Here is an 18,278-nt window from a genome sequence, read left to right as displayed (position 1 = left end):
TGAGGTCTAAAAGGGTCTTTCTTTTCCCTGTACAGCCACACAAAAACTAGAAAAATATTCTGTTTCTAAGCAGAGGAGCTTCTGCAACTGATTTGACCCTGAGCACAGATCTCAGGCTCTAGTGCAGTGCATTCAAAGCCCAAACTGCACCATTTCTGGCTCATACCCATCACTCGCCACACTCACCAAGTGTGTGGGCTGTGAGCAAGCCCATGCTGCGTACATCCTGTGCACTTGGGCTGGACACCTTTCCCTGGTATTAGCATAATTTCATTTCTGTCTCAGAGTACAGGAGCACAGCAAACAGAAAAACAAAGTGGGAAACACAACAAAGTGACAGCATGATGAAAACACTCTGCCGGTTATCTGTTTTGTCTTGTTGCCAGATAATGGAGCAGACGGCAGCACAGGGGAAGGATAACCTCATTGTTTACAAGTGCTCATGAGGTGGAGTAGATAGAACTGCTACCTTCATTTATATATAGAGAGAATTTATACACAGCTATATTGGAAAAACTATTAAATTTTTGAAAGCTGTATAAAAAATAAAAGCTTTCATAATGCTTCACCTTGTTTATACACAGTGAAAGTAATTCTCTAAGAATGAATATGACTATATGTTTTGGCCCTTTAACACAGTAAAGGAGGTTGCAACCTTAAAGTGTACATATATATACATACATACATACATACTCACATACACAACAAGTTTGATTAAACTGTGATCTGGATACACTGCAAATCCAGAGCACCTGAATATTTGCTTAATGTTCTCATTTCACAGTGATACTTAAAGTCACTGGTATGATGGCTCTGAAACTCATGGGGCCAACACACAAAATCAGGGTTTGTGCCTGAGCTGGTATCTGAGTGGGAGGAGTTTTCCATTTGCACAGTCATAGCAGGAACAGGAGGGAGCCTGGTCCCTGCTTTCAAAAAGAAAAAGGAACTCATCTGCCATGTTGAACTTCTTGAAAAATGGCAGGAGACAAGCTGTAGCCCCCTTTCCCTTCATGTCCCTCAAAAAGGGACTGTAGAGAGGCAGTTTGGGGTGCAAGGTACTGTGTTCAGGGGCATGAACCCAGATCGGTCCCATCTAACTACAGACACCTGAAGGGGAGTGCAGAGATGAACAGCACCATATAAGCTTTATATTTTGTGACATCCTGATCTACAGGAAAGACAGGTATATACTATGAGCAGTGTAGATCTTTAGGCTGTGTTACTTTTCTTTAAGTATTTTTCTTTTTTGGACAAGCTTCATAATTTTTTTTTATGTGACCTTACAGAAGTGAATAAGGATGCTTTTATGCCATACCATGCTTTACACACAGAATAGACCTTAGAAGGAAAGACCACGCATGCCTGTAATTATAAAGCATAACTGTTATTAGATTAAAAAATTCCATGCAATGCATTTAGGAAAGTAACATTCTTTTTTCAGTGGCACTTACTTGGGTTTGGAGGAAAAAGCGTGCAGCTTTTGCAGTGAATTATTTCTTTGACTACAGGCACATCTGTTGGTGGTGGTGGCGGCACTAACCCCATGCCTGGTATCATTGGGTTAATTGGAGTGATTCCAGTCATCATGCTAAGGCTTGGATCAAAGCCTGGTACACAGATTGAATCTGTAAGTATAGAACATAAAATCCTGGCTTATAAATCTTGAAACTACCTGTTAAAATTTTCTTGCACAGACAGTTTCCCTTTAAGTCTGTTTTCCTTGTTTCACAAGCATCACTGTGAGAATTAGGAGAAGGGAAAAAGGAAAAATGGAAAAATGGAAAAGGCAGAGAAATAGGGAGAAGAGAGGGAGAAAGAGAGAGAAAGGGAAAGGAAGAGGGGGAGGGGGATGAGGAGGAGGGAGATGCATTCTCAGTGAAAAAAAATAAACTACGCATAAAGAAGGGAATGTTACATAATCTAAAATATTAACATGACTGAGTAAAATATAGCACATTAACGTGTAAAACCATGCACCATGAATATCTGTTATTATCTGGAATGCAATTTTCTTTTCATTATGCTACTGTGGTGTTTTCATTGCTTTCTGCCCAAAGCGTAAAAAGAATATAATTTAACATTGATATGTCCTCTCCATCTAATTGTCAGACAGATTTATCACAACATAGCCTTCTCACATAAGTGACCTTGATTTACATACAATACAGAGAAAGATCCATTTCTGGCTGCTTTATAGATGTCTAGTTAGCCAAGACTTCTAACCATTTTACCCTGGAATATAAATTTACAGCTGCACAGAATGGAGTCTTTTTGAACCTTGGAATTCATTTCTTCTTGTCCTGTTATTTAATCGGATTAGTAGATTCACCTCAACATATGTACTATTAACATATGCCACTACAGACTTATAAAGGAAAATGAATATTTGGCAAGCATTTCTCTTTCTTCTTCCTGATCTCCTTGCCAAGACTTCTACATGTATTACTTAAAGCTGAAAGATTTACCGGGGAGCACCAGTGCTTTAACACCAAGAATTGTAATAAGCAGATGTTTCAGAGGAACCGAGAGCCAACTTCTGAAATTCGTTTTCGTTAAAAACAAGGCTTTGGGTTTCTTGAGGCATAATGAATAAAATATTTTGAGAGACCAATCTCTTTGTTGGCATAACACTGCTGCTATTTGGCATCATCAATTATTTAAAAGAAGAGAGTTACTTTGGTGTTCTACAGATTTTCTGCTGAGTTTTCTGGCTAGCAACTGGAAAGTATTTAATGATACGTGTAAACATGGGGTTTGGTAGCTCAGGAGCTTGTTTATTTTGAAGAAGCAAAGAGGGAAGAGGGAAACAACTCCTTCTCAAGCGTTTTATACATACATATACACATATATATATACACACGTATATATATGAGCTTTGAGCCAATTTTAAAAAGGCAGCATGATTAATGAAATGTGACCAGAGGGACACCAGTTTCTTCATCCTAAATCTGCTGCTGAGAAGCCATGTGGCCCCGGGTGAGCCCTCTTACCTTTCTGTATCTTCATTTCTGCATCTACAAAACAGGCATGGCAATACTCACTTACTGGCGAATATTAGCTCACATTTTTATAGCACTTTGCAGGTGTAAAGCACTCTGTGGGGGCTGAAAATTAGCATTATTATTCCTGTGAAACATCCATAATCATCTTCTCCAGGAAGGACAACTGAGGACTGAGAAGTACTCTAAAAGAGCTCATATCTGTCTCAACCGCATGCTCCCTGTTCTTCACGCACTGACTGTGAGCCTTTACCACCTTCAGGCAGTCCTGTACGACAAGCGTAGCAAGTGCACAGTAAGCAAGGATTTGCTTTAGGCTTAGTGAAGACTAGTATTAATGAAAAGTCATGATATTACATTATTTTTTTTTTAATAAGTGGGTTTTGAAAAAGGATTTGCTCTGGGTGTGATGCCTTTTTTTTTCAGTATCGATGTATATGCATTGCTTTTCAGATTTAGCTTTGAAACTTGGAGTCTGTCGTTTATTCTGCAAGATGCAGTGGTGCCCATATATTAAATATTCATGGTGAATGCCGGGAGAAGGTGTTAGAGGTGAAAGGGCAACACATAATCCAAAGAAATCCTTAGGCTATGCTAATAATCTTAATCTCTGTTCTACAAGTCAGACTTCGGACAGTCACAGAAGACCACACTTTGCAGCACTCTCTGGCTGTGGGTGGAACTCCGTCTTTGTTACTCTCTGCTAAAACATCCAATAGAGCTCAGTGGCATGCAAATCAGGTCACCACGCTAGCACACAACACACTGTGCCATACCAGTCCTCTCCAGGCATCAGGAGATGCCAAATGACGCATTTTCTCTATCCTACAAGTGTAGGGTCTGCTACAGTCCCAGACAGATATGAAATTTTATATTGAATCCAATATCCACGGTAAAGCTGCAGCATTCTGAAGCACAGGTACAAGATGATGGACAGAAGGCCAAGTTCTCCCTGTCCCATAAGTACCTTCCAGGCCCCATGGCACAGCCAAGGAAAAAGGTCATCATCTGGCAAGTGCTACCACAAGGTGTATTTAGCTTTTGCTGTTCTGTCCTTAAGACAACCACCAGATACATTTCAGCTTTTCTCCAGGGCTAGTGACATGAAATAACAGCAAACTCTGCCCAAACCACAGGCACGTGCTCTCACCCAGAGCAAAGACGGCAGGTTTCAATAAGGTTCAGTTTTCTGAATTTTTCCTTTGGCAGTGGTGCAGACACAGAGAAAAACAAATCTAAGAGAGATGGCCACAGGGAAACTCATGTCCACAAACACTGCAAATCTGGGCAGGAGAGCTTTTAGGCTGCATGCTAATCAGAACAGATTTGTGAATTAAGCAGAAGAAAATTATTTGCCACAAATTCCTGGCACATGCAAGCAAATGTGACTTTGTAAGTAACTTTGCTTGTGTTAAATCAGTACATGGCTTTGTCATCAGTTTCTTTTACAACTAGAATGAATCTACAAGAGCACGAGCAAAGTGCTGGGGTCCAGTCCAACACTCATGGAATGTCCTTCTAGGAGTGCTGGGACTCTGTGCCTTCAGAAGGTGACTGTGCTGAGGTATACTTAAGAGGACTCAGTCAATACTTCTTGAAATTTAATTCCACATCTTGCAGGCACTAATCCAAGCCCTGCTAAGGTCAATAGCAAGACTACTGAAGGCACAAACAGATTTTTAACCCTGACCACATTTAAATTCTCTGTCCTCTTGAATCAGTTGCTTCGTTTTCCCAGCGTGTTAAATTGAGAATGACGTGCTTTCATACATAGTATGAGCACTGAGAGGATGCACAGGTACCAACTGTCAAACATCCTGGAAAAGAAAATCATTCTCTGAAAACTAAAAACTATTATTATGCCTTGCAGTGAAGGAAAATCCAGATGAATTTCTAAAGAGTGAAGCTCTTGTTTGGACCCCTGAAAAGACTGACGTTGCTTGCATCTCTGGAGAAGATGATGCATGCCACCTGGATATTGCTGACAAACCATGACAAGGGACTATAGATGGGGTGTCCAAAGGAAATACTGGTCTGGACTCTGAGGTGCAGAGAAAAAAGAATGATAGTCACCACAAAAGAAAGTTAATAAATTTGCCACATCTGTGATAGGATCTAGAAGAATCCCAAGTTTAACTATATTAACGCTATTGAGTGGTGCAATAATAGAAGTTGGATATATAGCTCTTGTCTAGAAACAAGGGATGATCATCCATCAGCACCACCACTGCAGTCTGCTCCATGTCCTGGCAAAATGCCTATCTGGAGCAGGGCCAGGACACCAATCTTAGCACTGGAGGCAACTCCTGTTGAACTAACTGGTAAGATTGTTGGTCTTCAGCATGAAAGAAAATTATAAGAATTATGCAAGGATTTCAAAAAATAGGAGTCAATCCTGCCCACGTATGATTTTTTTAACAGATCTCCTTAAAGATATGATTATTAAGATACTGTAGATTTTACTATGTTACTCTAAACAAAAAGATATATTATTTTTATAAGCAACACATCTGAAGAGTTAAAAAAGCAATATTTTATGCTTTCAGTAATCATGGCATTCTTTTTAAAGGGATCTATTCATATTTATGCAGTTAGCTAAGGACTTAGAAATTAAAAACAATTCGGAAGAAGAAACAAAATTTTCATTTAAAAATGTTAATAAAGAATTAATAAATGAAATCATTAAAATGAAAAGTAATTAGAGATCATAAAGAACTTTAGGACTGGAAAAGCACATGTCGATCAAGTTAGAGTCCTTGTGGATACTGTACAAAAGGCTTGAACATTCACACATTTGTATAGGAAAATAAAAGTATTTAACATCAATATTTTGAAGAGAGAATATCTTGAAATGAAGAGGCCTAAATTTGGCAAAGCAAGTTAATTCCTGTTTCATCTGATAAAAAATTGGCATGGTGGAGAACAATAAAAACCTCTGGAAAGCAAATATTTGGAATTAGCAGTCAGGGAGACAATAAGAAAAACCTTAAACACGTGGAGTAGTTTTTAAAGCTTCTTTCTCTTTCAAGTGGAGTAAAAGAACAAAACATTTCACAGAAAATCTCTGAGTCTGAAAAAACCAGAAGAACAAAAAAAATTCCTTTGATGAAAACTACATTCTAGCACAGTAAGTAGTGTAAAACAATTGCTTTTATTAGGGTCCATTTTGGAAGGGCAGGGACAACTTTGTCTTCCATAAAAACAGGCCACACAATCTTGTAGAACCATCCTCCTTTCCTTCTTTGGCAACGGTTGCTGTCTGAATCACCTTATGTTTTTGCCACATTATTGCTGTGCTCAGGTAACAAGGATCTTTATTCCTGCCAGCTGTGCTTTTGGGTATTGCACTCCATTGCCAATACTAAGTTACCACCATATTTCCACCAGCCCTTGCCACAAGGTATTAATCTGCTCAAAATCACTTTTTAAGGGTATAATCCCCTCTATGATTTATAGTATTAGCCCTATTTTTTTTTTTTGCCTGCAACTGGCAATTGTTTCTGTGGAGTTTTATGAAAGCTGCCAAGTTGTATTTCTGTTGGATGCATAAGAACATCCACAAAACAGGGGTTTGTGAGCACAAATATGGAAGATTTACACCATGGACATCATCAGCCATGTGGCTCAGACCTGCTGGTCAAACACACAGAGAAATGGTGAGCAGTGAAAACAATGATCTGAGCACAAAGCAACTAACAGAAATAATAAATGCTGAAAAGGTTCCCATGGCATGAGAGTGATAATTTTACACCTACAAAAAGAATCTGTTTTCTGCTAGGGAATGCCAACATGAACTGAAAGCACTAGGACAGTCCTGGTAGCAGCTGGCAGTAAATATATTAAGATGCTTCTTAAACTTTGTTTTCTGTGGAGGAAAAAAAAAAAAGATCTGGAGATTCAGATATTTGATCGTACATTTTAGAAACATCATTGCTGAGTATTTTGAGACTGAATATTGTGTAGATTTCTAAAATTTGAAATTAAAATTTTTCTGAAAAACAGCAAATCTAATAGAGAATCTGCCTCCCTTATAAAAAATACATATATATACACATACATAAATATATATACTATCACTAGAAAATAAAGTGTTGCTATTTTTTATTTGAAATAAAGAAAGTACCTTATTAGAATAAGGAAGAGTTACTCTAAAAACTTGTATTTTTATCTAAAATTCTCCCTCAAAACTCAGCAGTCTGCCAGTGCCGTTATTATCAACACAATCTAATATTTTCCCTATGAGCAATTAAGAAAGCATATTCAGCTGCCAGCCAGAGATCAAGGCTGGATCACTGTTTTCCCTGGTCATTCAATTCCTAACATCTTCTGGCTTTAACGAAGCTTTTGGTGGATGTGACTCGTTTGGTCAATATTTAGGGCTTCTCTCATCACCATCTTTGAATACATTTCCTTGACCAATTTAGACATCATTAAACATCTAGAGTTCTCTGTCTCTAAAATAGATGCTGGATTGTCTGGTGAAATTCTAGACTCATAGTAATAAACAAAGGTGGGGTAAAAAACATCTGACAGCTCCTCCATTTGACCAGTTTAGCCACTATCAGCCTGTCTCAGAACAAGGACCATCTGACTGTGGCCAGTAGCAGAAGCCTGGGGCACCAGAAAAAGAAATAAGCAGGTAAAAAGCAAAATATTCTTAGCTGATACACGTTGAGTGCTTACATATTTTCAGTGATAGAGATCATAACTGAACAATGCTTTCTAGCAGGCTTCTATTCTACATAACTTAATCTATACTTTTTTACTAAATCCTGTGTACCTACTTATATTTTGAATCCATTGGAACCTCTTTGTATCTGCAGCTTTCAGAGTATGCTAGCAAGTAGCAACTGAGTTGGGAATTGTGCTCCCTTTTCCTTGCTAAAACAAGGTATTTGGCAGTTCCAGGTGCACCTTCTAGTTCTTCTATCCTGAGAAACCATTAATCCCTTATTCACCTTATCCACAAGATTCCAGATTTCATTTCTGCTTTTATATTTTGCCATGTGTTTAGCAAAGTGACCTTTATCTCTGTGGAACTGCTACAAAGGAATATGGATATGGAACCTCTGAATTTGGCCCCTTTTAAAATCATGAGAAGGTAAGTGCAAGGGCAGAGATGTCTTTGTAAGTGTTCCTCTAGTCCTGAGTCGTTGAAGAACTGAGTGCTGAAGATGTGGGCAGATGCCCTTACAGAGATGCTGCAGGAACACCACCAGTGAAGGACCATGTGAGCACAGGACTCCTGCAGGAACAGGACTAAGAGGTGCAGGATCAATATTTGTGTGGGTGTTTGTGTGTGCACATGTGAAGGTGTGCATTTAGAGGAGTGGAAAGGAGTGAGTTGACAAGAGCCAGGAAATCAGCTTCTTGACCTCTGGCTTTCTCAGCTGGCCAGGGGATCCCTGTTAACACCACTCAGCAAGAGCTACATACTGTGAAATAGAGCCTGGTCTGTAGCAAATACAAGTCTCTAAGGGAGTTTTGACAGAACAGAGGGTGAGGGAGAATCCAGATGAATGTTTCTCATTAATAATCAATGAAGTTATAATTTATGTGAACTCTACAGTGCCTGCCAGACCCACTTCATAAACAAAGCCCTTGTAGCATCATCAAAACACTTGCCACTTGAAAATTACATCTATGAGACATATATCACTGACAAAGCTTTAGGGCTGTATTATTGTACTTGCTTTTTTGAAGAAAGCACAGAGTCTGCACAGAAGAATAGTTTACAGCAGACAATCCCAAAACTTTAGATGTCATTCTTCAGAGCTAGTTATGCTTTAGCTGAAAGCACTAAAAGCAAATCTGTCCTCCTCTTGATCCCTGCCCACAAAATCACTTGACGAACACTATATTTAGAGCAATTTACATGACAAAGACTAAATTAAAGAAAACCACCTTCTCTTTTTACAAGCAAATCATGAGGTGAATCCTGGTTCATCCTTTATTGCTGCAGCGCTTGGCACAACAGGACCTCAATCTTGTTTAGAGTTTCTAATGCAATGCAAATAATAGGAGAGAATAACAAATAATAATAATACAACAAAGCATTACCACAATGGATGCCACTGTCCTCCAAAGCTGCAATTTCAACCCTGTTGTGTTAAGAAATCTACAATGTTAATGTTATTTCTAATACTGTTTCTGCTTATGGATAGCCACCAGGGACATTTTTACTTCAGACTGGTTTCAGGCACTACCTGCCCATGGTGAATTTATTCAGTTTCCTCTTAGAAGGAATTTTTCTCCTTTAGAAAACTTTAGAAGGAGTTTTCCTCCTTTTGCAGAACATGCCTGAAAAAAAATACCTGACAGACAAGCCCGAGAGTGATCTGGAAAACTCAGGGCTTAATGTTGAGGGAATCTGATGATGGCTTGTCAGTTTTTAATGCCTGACAGCTGCATGTGTAAGAAGCTAAGCCAGAAAAAAAGTGATTAATCTTAGTCTCCATCCACAATCAACTTCTCTTCCATGTGGAAAACCCTGTTGCTATTACAGCAGAAACATGTGGGGATGAAAATTGAAATGGTAGAAAACAGAAAAATAGCAAAGAAGAGAAAATGTGAAGAGAAAAATCAAAATAAACGCAGGGAAAGAGATGAAGGAGAGGGAAAGAGGAAAGGACAACAATATTGTCTGGACCGTCTGTGTCCATACCTTATCCACAGGCTTTTTTGACCTGTGCCATGATTTTGAAGGATTCATGAGTTTATAGCACCTCATAACATCCAGAGTATTGACCTTCCCAAAGCCTCTGCTGCTTATGAACCTTTCCAGAGAATAGGAATAATGGGCTTCTTCCACCTTTTTACCAATAAATCACTTCCTTGCATGGGGTCAGTCACAAGTCCATTGTGAAGAAAATAACAAAAATGCAAATCGTGCACAGTGCCACCTGGTCCCCAGTTAATGGCTCCTGAGCTGGTTTGCAAAAATATGGGGCTGGCCAATATGCAAGATGCAATGTAATACATTGCCTATATGCTCTAAAATGTGCACAGCTCTTACTTCCTGACTTTCAAAAGTCTTTGTGCACTCACTATTTGCTGCTTGGGATAATCCTCCCCTGTTCTGAGATTTTTTCTTTCCATTTTTTTGATTTTGTGCTCATTGCAATGGGCTATTTAGTAAGGTTAGCCTTAGCCAAACTAAGTAGCCTCTCTAAACTCCAATGGAAACTGTTCAGTCTGTTTGCCAAATGAACCTCTTCCTAAAATAAAATGTTGCCATGTTCCTTGAAAACAAGATCACCTTTCACTTCAAAGTCCTAGAAGATGAGAGAAATAAATAAAACATGATTACACGGCCTAGAAACTGTTAATGGACTTTTTTCTTGCTTGATATCTAGGAAAGTGCTGTATTCCAAAAATTTGAGAGGCATTTGTACAGGCACAAAGAGGAAAAAAATGTTTATTGGAAGATATAAGCTCCTAAGATGCAAATGGATACTGGAAAGAAATTGGGGAAATAAGAAAAATTTCAATTCCCAGGCTGTGCTAATACTGAAATATGATCCTTATAATAAATGAAACATAAAAAGCTTTCAGTGTGTAAGAGATGGTAAAATACCATCTTCTGGTTATTAATTTGACCTAAGAGAAAATGGGTGGAAAAAAAAGAAATTCAGACATGCCATTGGACATTTTCCAAATGAAAACAAAAGGGACTCATTTTTCTCATGAATCATGAAAGAAATTCTTGCTATTAAGCTGGAGTTACTGTGTGGATTCTTGAATCTGTGGAACGCATACAAACACTCTCCTTGCTTTTCCAGGGTCATAGGAGTAACAACAGCCTTGCCAAATTGGAAAGAAGCTGTACAACCCAGAAAGGTGTATCTGCTGCACAGTCAAGTTCTTGCAGAAACACAACAAAAACTGCTCTCTGACAGACTGAAGGGTCCGTCTAGCCCTCTAGCCCAGACACCTGCCTCCAACAGCAAATCCCTAATTTTGTTCAGTACCAGAACAGAAGGATTCTAAAGTGACACTTCCATATAATTTTCTCCCAATTTCCAACACTCACTCTGCTGCTCAGGGACTTCCTAAAGCAGAGGATGTTTTGTGCCTCCTCCTGGTTTATTTTTGGATGAAAATACCAATGAGCTTTATTGCATGGGATGTATTTCTTTTGATACCATTACAAGAGATGACAGAAAGTTGTCCTATGAAATCAGCAGGAAAATCTTGAGTGATGATATCTCAGACTTTTAACCAAGTTATTCTACATGCATGCTTCTCTTTTAAAAGTCTGAGCAAATAGCCAAAAGAGAGATTTAAGCTATAATTTAAAATTATTATTCCTGGTACTATTTTCCTAGTCTCTTTTATGTTAAATCATTTAAATAACAGTGTCAAAACTCTTAAATCCACAGTATCTTTAACCCCCTGAGTAGTAGAAGAAGGTTAAGTATACTAGCTGTAGTAAAGATTTGCTGTCTGTATATGAATGTACCAAGGAATCTTGATATTTTGTATTATCCTTCACTAGAACTGTTTGACCTCCATACAGTTTATGGCAGTAACTTGTAGGACAATATTTGAATGCTCTGTGCATGAGCAGAATACATGCTGGATTTGAATTTGATTAACTAACTGTTGAGTAAGTAATAGAGTGGTACTTGATGAATTAATAAACTGTTTATTGGTTAAGAATTAACCAAGAATCCTATCTTGAGAATACTATGCTACATAAAACACAATCTGAAAAGAATCCAGAGTTGAGAGCAGCAAGTAATGCTCCTGAATGTCTGTAGAAATAGCTATCTTAATTAAACTCCAATACACTATGACAAAGCTATTTTGGCTATATTTTTGCTATAAAAGCCATCTAGCACCTCAGCAACCTGAAAACACTCCTGCGTGCTTAGGTCTCACTGCAAACACGGAGCGTTGGTGACTACAGCTCTTCGGGAACATGAGAAACCATTTATCTTTACATAAGCAGGCACCTTTACACCCTTTTACCCCCCATAAGCAGGTACCGTAGCTAAGGGCTGGCTCAGGCCATGGGCAGCGCAGCTCCATCCGGACCAGAAGGATTTGTGAATTCACAGGGGTCACAGCCAGGTATGGCCTCAGCACTGGGGAGCCACGTGGCAGGGAAGAGAGTGATCTGTGGTGACAAGGGAGCTTGCACATGGACAGAGATGGCAAAGGATGTAAAATCAGACACAACCAGCAACTGAAAGAGCAAGCACTTCATGTTGAGGATGGGATGAAAGTTGTACGAACCAAGAGAATGGAAAGTGCTGTCCAAAGTTCTTCCACATTCAAAAGAGGAAGAAGGGCAAAAAAGACTGTGCGATTTATTCACAATTCTCAGCCAATCTCTTTTCTCCAGCTTTGGATAATCCACAACACCCTCATCTTTGAATGATTTGCAACATCCTCAGTTTTTAGCTAGAGACCTGCCAGAAGGGAAGGTAATAAAGTCTGCTAGACAAAACCAGAGTATGTTGCTTATCAAACAGGAAAGGGTTTTTTGTCTTTTTCATTGTTAAGCCTGAGATTTCACCCGTGTTCTCAAACACAAATAAATAAGTGAAAAATATTAAATAAATAAATGCTATAAACTTCCTCAGATTATCATTGCTTGAAAGCTCATGAATGTAGTACTGGGCGTGAGCTAAAAATATTTAGAATCACAGTTTTTGAAAAATTTCTTAGTTAGTGAAGGCTCCCTTTGGCCACCTCCCACTTCTCAAATTTCACACTGAAAATTTTCTGATGCATTCATTGCAATTCAGGACTATGTTTCAAATTCCCCTTCCATCCATCAATACAATGATTCAATGATTGTTTGTAGATCTTGATGATATAAGCACAAGGGACCTCTCAGATCTCTGAAGGGCCTGTTTTAGGCAGCCAGACTCAATGGCCAAATGGCCAGCAATGGTGGCAACTGAAGTACTCTCCATGGCTAGTAGAGGAATCCCAAATGGGACACCCTTAACTTCATCATAAAGCAATTCCTCTTCGTGCTATTTGAGTACAGTAATTATCCCATTGACCACTTTAGAAGAGGCTTGACATTAAACCAGCGTCAGGAGAATGTGCATCATGCTAAGGTAGATAAGGGTAGTCCATATGTCTGAAAGCTGTTACCTCAGCCTTTTAGCAGACTTAGAAATTTCAGTGTGTTTTGACATCTGCGTCACAACCATAAAGTTTTCCAGCACAAGTACAGTAATTACAACATTATGAATACATTTTTCAGTTCATCTCTGTTCCTTCTGTATATCCCTCAGAGCAGAAACCCCTTCTTTCCACCATCTGGGCATTTCTCTAGTACAAGGAAGGTCAGCAGCAGCTAGAGATGCCAGAATAGCCAGCTGCTCTGTAGCCTCCCTCCCCGGGGCCTCAGTACCGGAGCCATTATCAATGGAACGGTGCGGACTAATAAACCTTGATTTTGGCAAATAGCCCAGGGGCAGCCAGCTGGAATGGGTTAAATCACCCTGAGGTTCTTTTAAGATACTCTGGGACCTGTGCAGGGCAGTGCACAGAACTGGGTTAATGCTTCTGGTCCCCAGTGATTCTTCCATCTCTCCTGTCTCTCACAGCAAGGGGAAATGGATGCCTCAACTAATAATAAACCGGAGCTGAGCATGTGGAGAACACCAGGCCAAATATAAAACAGCTGGGGCTCCCTGGCCAGCCATCAGCTTAGCTCAATCACAGCATTGCCTGGAATCTTCTGGAAAACAGGTAAAAATGAGTATAAGAAACTTCCAAATCAACCAGAAAAAGAAATTGCAAAAAACATCTTGAAACATTACTATAAAGCTCTTATGTCTTGTCAAGGAATTCATTATGACATAGCTTTTATTTCCTAATGGACACAAACCTCTCAGCATGTTCTTCACCAAAAAAGAGACTAAAAATATGAGAAATTATTACAGGAGGAAGAAGGAATCACCCCAAGAGCACTTGGATCTCTGTACATCAAAAATAGCTTAACATACAGGCATTGCTCTTGTCTGTCTTTGTGGGTAAAAAAAAAAAAGGGTAATTTTTCACTTTAGAAAGTAGCAGTCTTGACAATATTCTTACAATGTCATATTCCATTACTTAGTTTAACAGGGAAAAATCTTGTCTGAAAAGAAATCAGGAACTTTTAAAAATGAACAGCATACTAGAGGAAGCAGACTGAGACAGTGTGCACAGAATCAGCTCAACTTTTATTCAATCAAGGAAAAATACAGGTTTTGTATCTCCTGTGCATAACGCATTTTAATTTAGATTATATTAGTGGTTGTGTTCAAAACTTGTGACTTAAAATTCTTGCTGCTAGAAAATTTCATCTGTAATTTCTGGCAGCCTGCACTGAAGGTTCAGCTGCTAATATTGCAAAGCAGTGAACTAAAAGTGCGTAGCAATTTCACACTCACACACAGTCAACCTCACCATTCAGAAATGAAATCACCCTTCTTGGTATTTACAATTTACCATCAGAACACTCTACATATGACAGTCTTTAACAATACTGTCAAGCAAGATTTGCAAACACCAAGAACAGAAGACATGTTCATTATTTCAAGAAGTATCTACTTTTTTACAAATTAAAATAAAGCAAAATTATGTCAGACAGACTTTCTTTCAAATTATAATTATTCTGTATCCCATTTTTAGTGAAAATGCATTTCTTTGTAACAATTGTGAGCTAGAATATGTTACCCACATTAAGATGCTTATTTTGCCCCACCCTATACATTTCCACAGCTAGGGTTCTGTCAATAGCTTTATTGAAAATATTTTTTTTCAGAGGTTTGTATGTCAACTGTAAAAGTAAGTTCCAAGATGAAAATTGGCAGAGTGCTGGTTGTCAGTTCAAGGATATAGATAGTATTGTTCTTAATATATCTTTAGCATATTTTTTCAAATATGAAAAAGAAACCCCAACCCAAACCTCCTTCACTGGCTTTGTTAAGCCTTGTTTTACAAGATGTACAACTACAATCTCTGGTAGTGAAGTAATATAAAAATAACATAAAGACACTTGCAGCATGCAAATGTGCTGGGGATAAAGGTGTAGTTGTATTTGAAATTCTGTGTACAAAAAATGCAGCATAATTGAGCAACGGTCAATAAATATGGGTAATTATTTAAGACTGAAAAAAATCTTTGCTAAAGTCTTTCCCAAGAGGCTGTCAAAGAAACTGTGAAGGCGTAGAGTAAGAGACAAGGTCTTGTCATGTTGATACAGGTCAGAAGCTGGCCAAAGAGATGAAAAATCAAGAACAGGTACTAACAAACACTTTCCAACTGAGTGGTGTGATTTCAAGTAATGTTAATAATTGTATTGAAAAGAGAGAGATTAATGTTACAGCAAAACATCCAACAGTCATAGAGCCAATTGCCTGAAAAAAAAATATATATATTTCTATATAAAAGGAATTTTAGAGGAACCAAAGATGAGGAAGAAAGGAGAGCACAAGGATGTCAGTGCTACCAAATCCCAAATGAGTCTCTTTGCAGAGGACAGGCTGAATGGCTCATGCAGTAAAGACCTGGCAGTGTGGCATGGTGCATTGAAGGGGTCAGGGAAGCCAAATAGAGGTGAGCCTGCATAAGGGGTAAGAAAAAAGGGTATGGGAAAATTATTGCAAGCCTCCTAGAAAACCCAGACTCTCACCTGACATACCATGCTCTGTATTACTCACTCCATCCTCTCCAAGGAACATAAAAGCACAGCAAAAACAGGACAATGAGTATCATCAGAAACATTATAAAGTAGCTTATAGGAACCATGGCTGAAAAAGCCTTGGATTGCTCACTGGGGAGGAGTCAGTTGTGTAGGAGCATTACAAAGCTCATGAATTTTATAGGGGGGGAAGGTGGACAGGTACTATGGACTCTGTTACAAAAATGAGAAGCATTTAGTGACATAAATAAAGAGATTATAAATGAAGAACAGGTAGGTAGAAACTCTTCCTCATTGCAAAAAGAATTACTCCCATGAAACTCCATGTTACATAAAATTTAACTGAATGAAGATCTTTCCAGAGATAAAATATAAAGAAAGAAAGAAAGAAATGCAGACAAAAACCACACAGAGAAATACATCACACACCTTAGACAACAAAAATGTTCAAAGTGATAGAACAGGAGGCAGTGTCATCTATTATTAAAATCGTCTGACACTTCCTATTACAACACCCTGTTGTCAGTTGCTTTCAGCTTTGCCAATCATTAACAGTTTGGACTGAAATTTTTACACATCGAATATCTGCCTGAGGCTGAGATACTCTGGAAAATTTTAGTCTGAACAATTCAATTGTTGCAGAAATGGAGCCAGAGAATAGTCCTAGTTTTTTTTATTTCATTATTTAAAAAAAACTGATGTGCCTCAGCAGCTGTAGCCCCTCCAGACTTCTGAGGGAGGATGTAATATTTCAGAATTGAAAAGCCTTTGCATTGGAGCAGTAACATTTGCCATTCTCTTTAAACTCTACCCGAAATTTCAAGCAAATTATGCCTTTGAATAAAATTATATTCACTTATACTCTGAAAAATAGGTCTATTTTTGGCTTTAATAGCTGAAATCACAAAGGATTACATATTCCACGAATGTCCTGGATTATGTTTGTGCCTCTGCTCAGCAAGAAAGGAAAGAGTTAAAGCAGAAAGATCTCAGCTATTGTTAACACTTGAAATGATTTGTTTCAGCTTTTTATAACTTGAAACCTAAAGTTGCCTTCTACTTTCTTTGCCTTCGGTCTCTGAGGTTTCCAGTTTAGCTGGTGAGGACAAATCTAACCTTGTGACACTTGCTGAGATCATAGTGGAGAGATCAGAAGATTGTCTGAGCAGCCTAAAAGCCTGTCGGGTCTGGAGCAGCTAATTGGGTCTTGCCTCATATGTTCTGCCTGTGATTTTTCCAAAAACAGAACACAGAGAACAACAATGCCAGCAAGCAGAATTTTCCCCAAGTCTTGCTGTTCTTGTCTCTCTTGTCATTTATGGGAGAGAAGATATCTTTCATGCCAATTCTAGGAGAGGTTTGCAAAGTTCAGAAAGTTTGGCTTTGTTCACTTGCTGACCCATTCATTTGAAACATCTCCAAGAGTTTTGAAGAGAAACCAACTTTTCAGACTGTAGCGGATACATCATGACCAGGATGTATCTTATTCCTCTCTGAACCAGCTCTCAGCTCCCCACCTAACTCCAGTTTTACTAGGGAGGCAGAAAACAGCTTTTTAAGCAGTAAGCAAGGGCCAGGCAGTAGATTTCACATCTACTCCGGGGCGAAAGAAAGTGTCAGAGCTGATGATATCACCCACCCTCCCTTGCCCTCCTCTCCATCAGAAGCTCAGCTCTCCCTGTTGTTCTAAAATGGGTTCAGGAAAAGGCTCATAGGGAGATAGTGGTGGGGGAGGAGAGAAGGGACAGTGACTGGCCACGCCATCAGCTTGGTTGGCATGGCGTGGATGGTTTAAAATCAGTAGGCAGCCCACGTGGTTTGGCTGGTTGAGCCAGTAGATTTGTTTGGGTATTTTCACACCAGCTGAACTGATTAGCTCTGCGGGTTATGCTCTTGGCTGTACTACAGCTGTATTCAGGGGAGCCTAGAGAAGAGGATTTTAGCACCTGGGACTGCCAGTGACTGCTCTGTCCTTTGCTTTGTGCTGAAGTGGCCACAGGACAGTTTTGTGGGGCTGTGGTACTTCACAAAAGCTGCTCATGGGCCACAGCCCCATACTCTGCTCTGTGTAATGCCAGCTCTTAACCACCTTTACCATGCCAGTGAATTTTTTTGACCTTTGACATTTTAGGCAGCTTTATAGCTTATTTGCACTGCTGAAATGGGACAGAAGGATGAGGTTAAGAAAGGTCCTTTCTAAACCTAGCATAAGGACTTTTAACTCAGCCAGTAAATTTGCTGTTCAGAGAGGTTTCCAACTGACTCCTTTGGTCTCTGGGTTCCAGCACTGAGAGGATTTATGTTTCACACCATGTACTGTAGTTCCAGATATTTAAATCAAGAACATACTTGTCTGAGCTTCACAGGAAAGTATACTACTTCAGATAGAATTATGGCCAACATCTTTATGTTTTGTTGTCACTTAAACATTAAACAGCTCCATGCTGCCTTGTATAATTCTCAAAACAGTCAGGTTTCTCAGATTAAATGCCAGTCTCACATTATGAAACAAGTTGTGTTCCTGAGAACTAAATCACAAAATAACTATGGTACCAGGCCAGGAATTTATGTGTAATAATTTTGCCCCCACTTTTTCTAGCATATCCAGATTATAGGTCTTATGT

At 39.0% G+C, this 18,278-nt stretch overlaps 1 protein-coding gene across 2 annotated transcripts in view; it reads right to left on the bottom strand.

Annotated features, from left to right (window-relative positions):
- Window positions 1-18,278, bottom strand: part of ENOX1 (ecto-NOX disulfide-thiol exchanger 1) — a 359,071-nt gene that overhangs the window by 100,761 nt on the left and 240,032 nt on the right. For both annotated transcript variants that reach the window (XM_053971584.1, XM_053971585.1), the window contains exon 6: window positions 1,455-1,628. In XM_053971584.1, the coding sequence (XP_053827559.1) occupies window positions 1,455-1,628 (174 nt within the window). The remainder of the gene's footprint in view (window positions 1-1,454; window positions 1,629-18,278) is intronic.

This window comes from Vidua macroura, chromosome 2 (genome assembly GCF_024509145.1).
Source record: "Vidua macroura isolate BioBank_ID:100142 chromosome 2, ASM2450914v1, whole genome shotgun sequence".
Lineage (NCBI taxonomy): Eukaryota > Metazoa > Chordata > Aves > Passeriformes > Viduidae > Vidua > Vidua macroura.
Note: the sequence above shows the minus strand (reverse complement) of the source record. Positions and strands in the feature narration are given on the sequence as shown.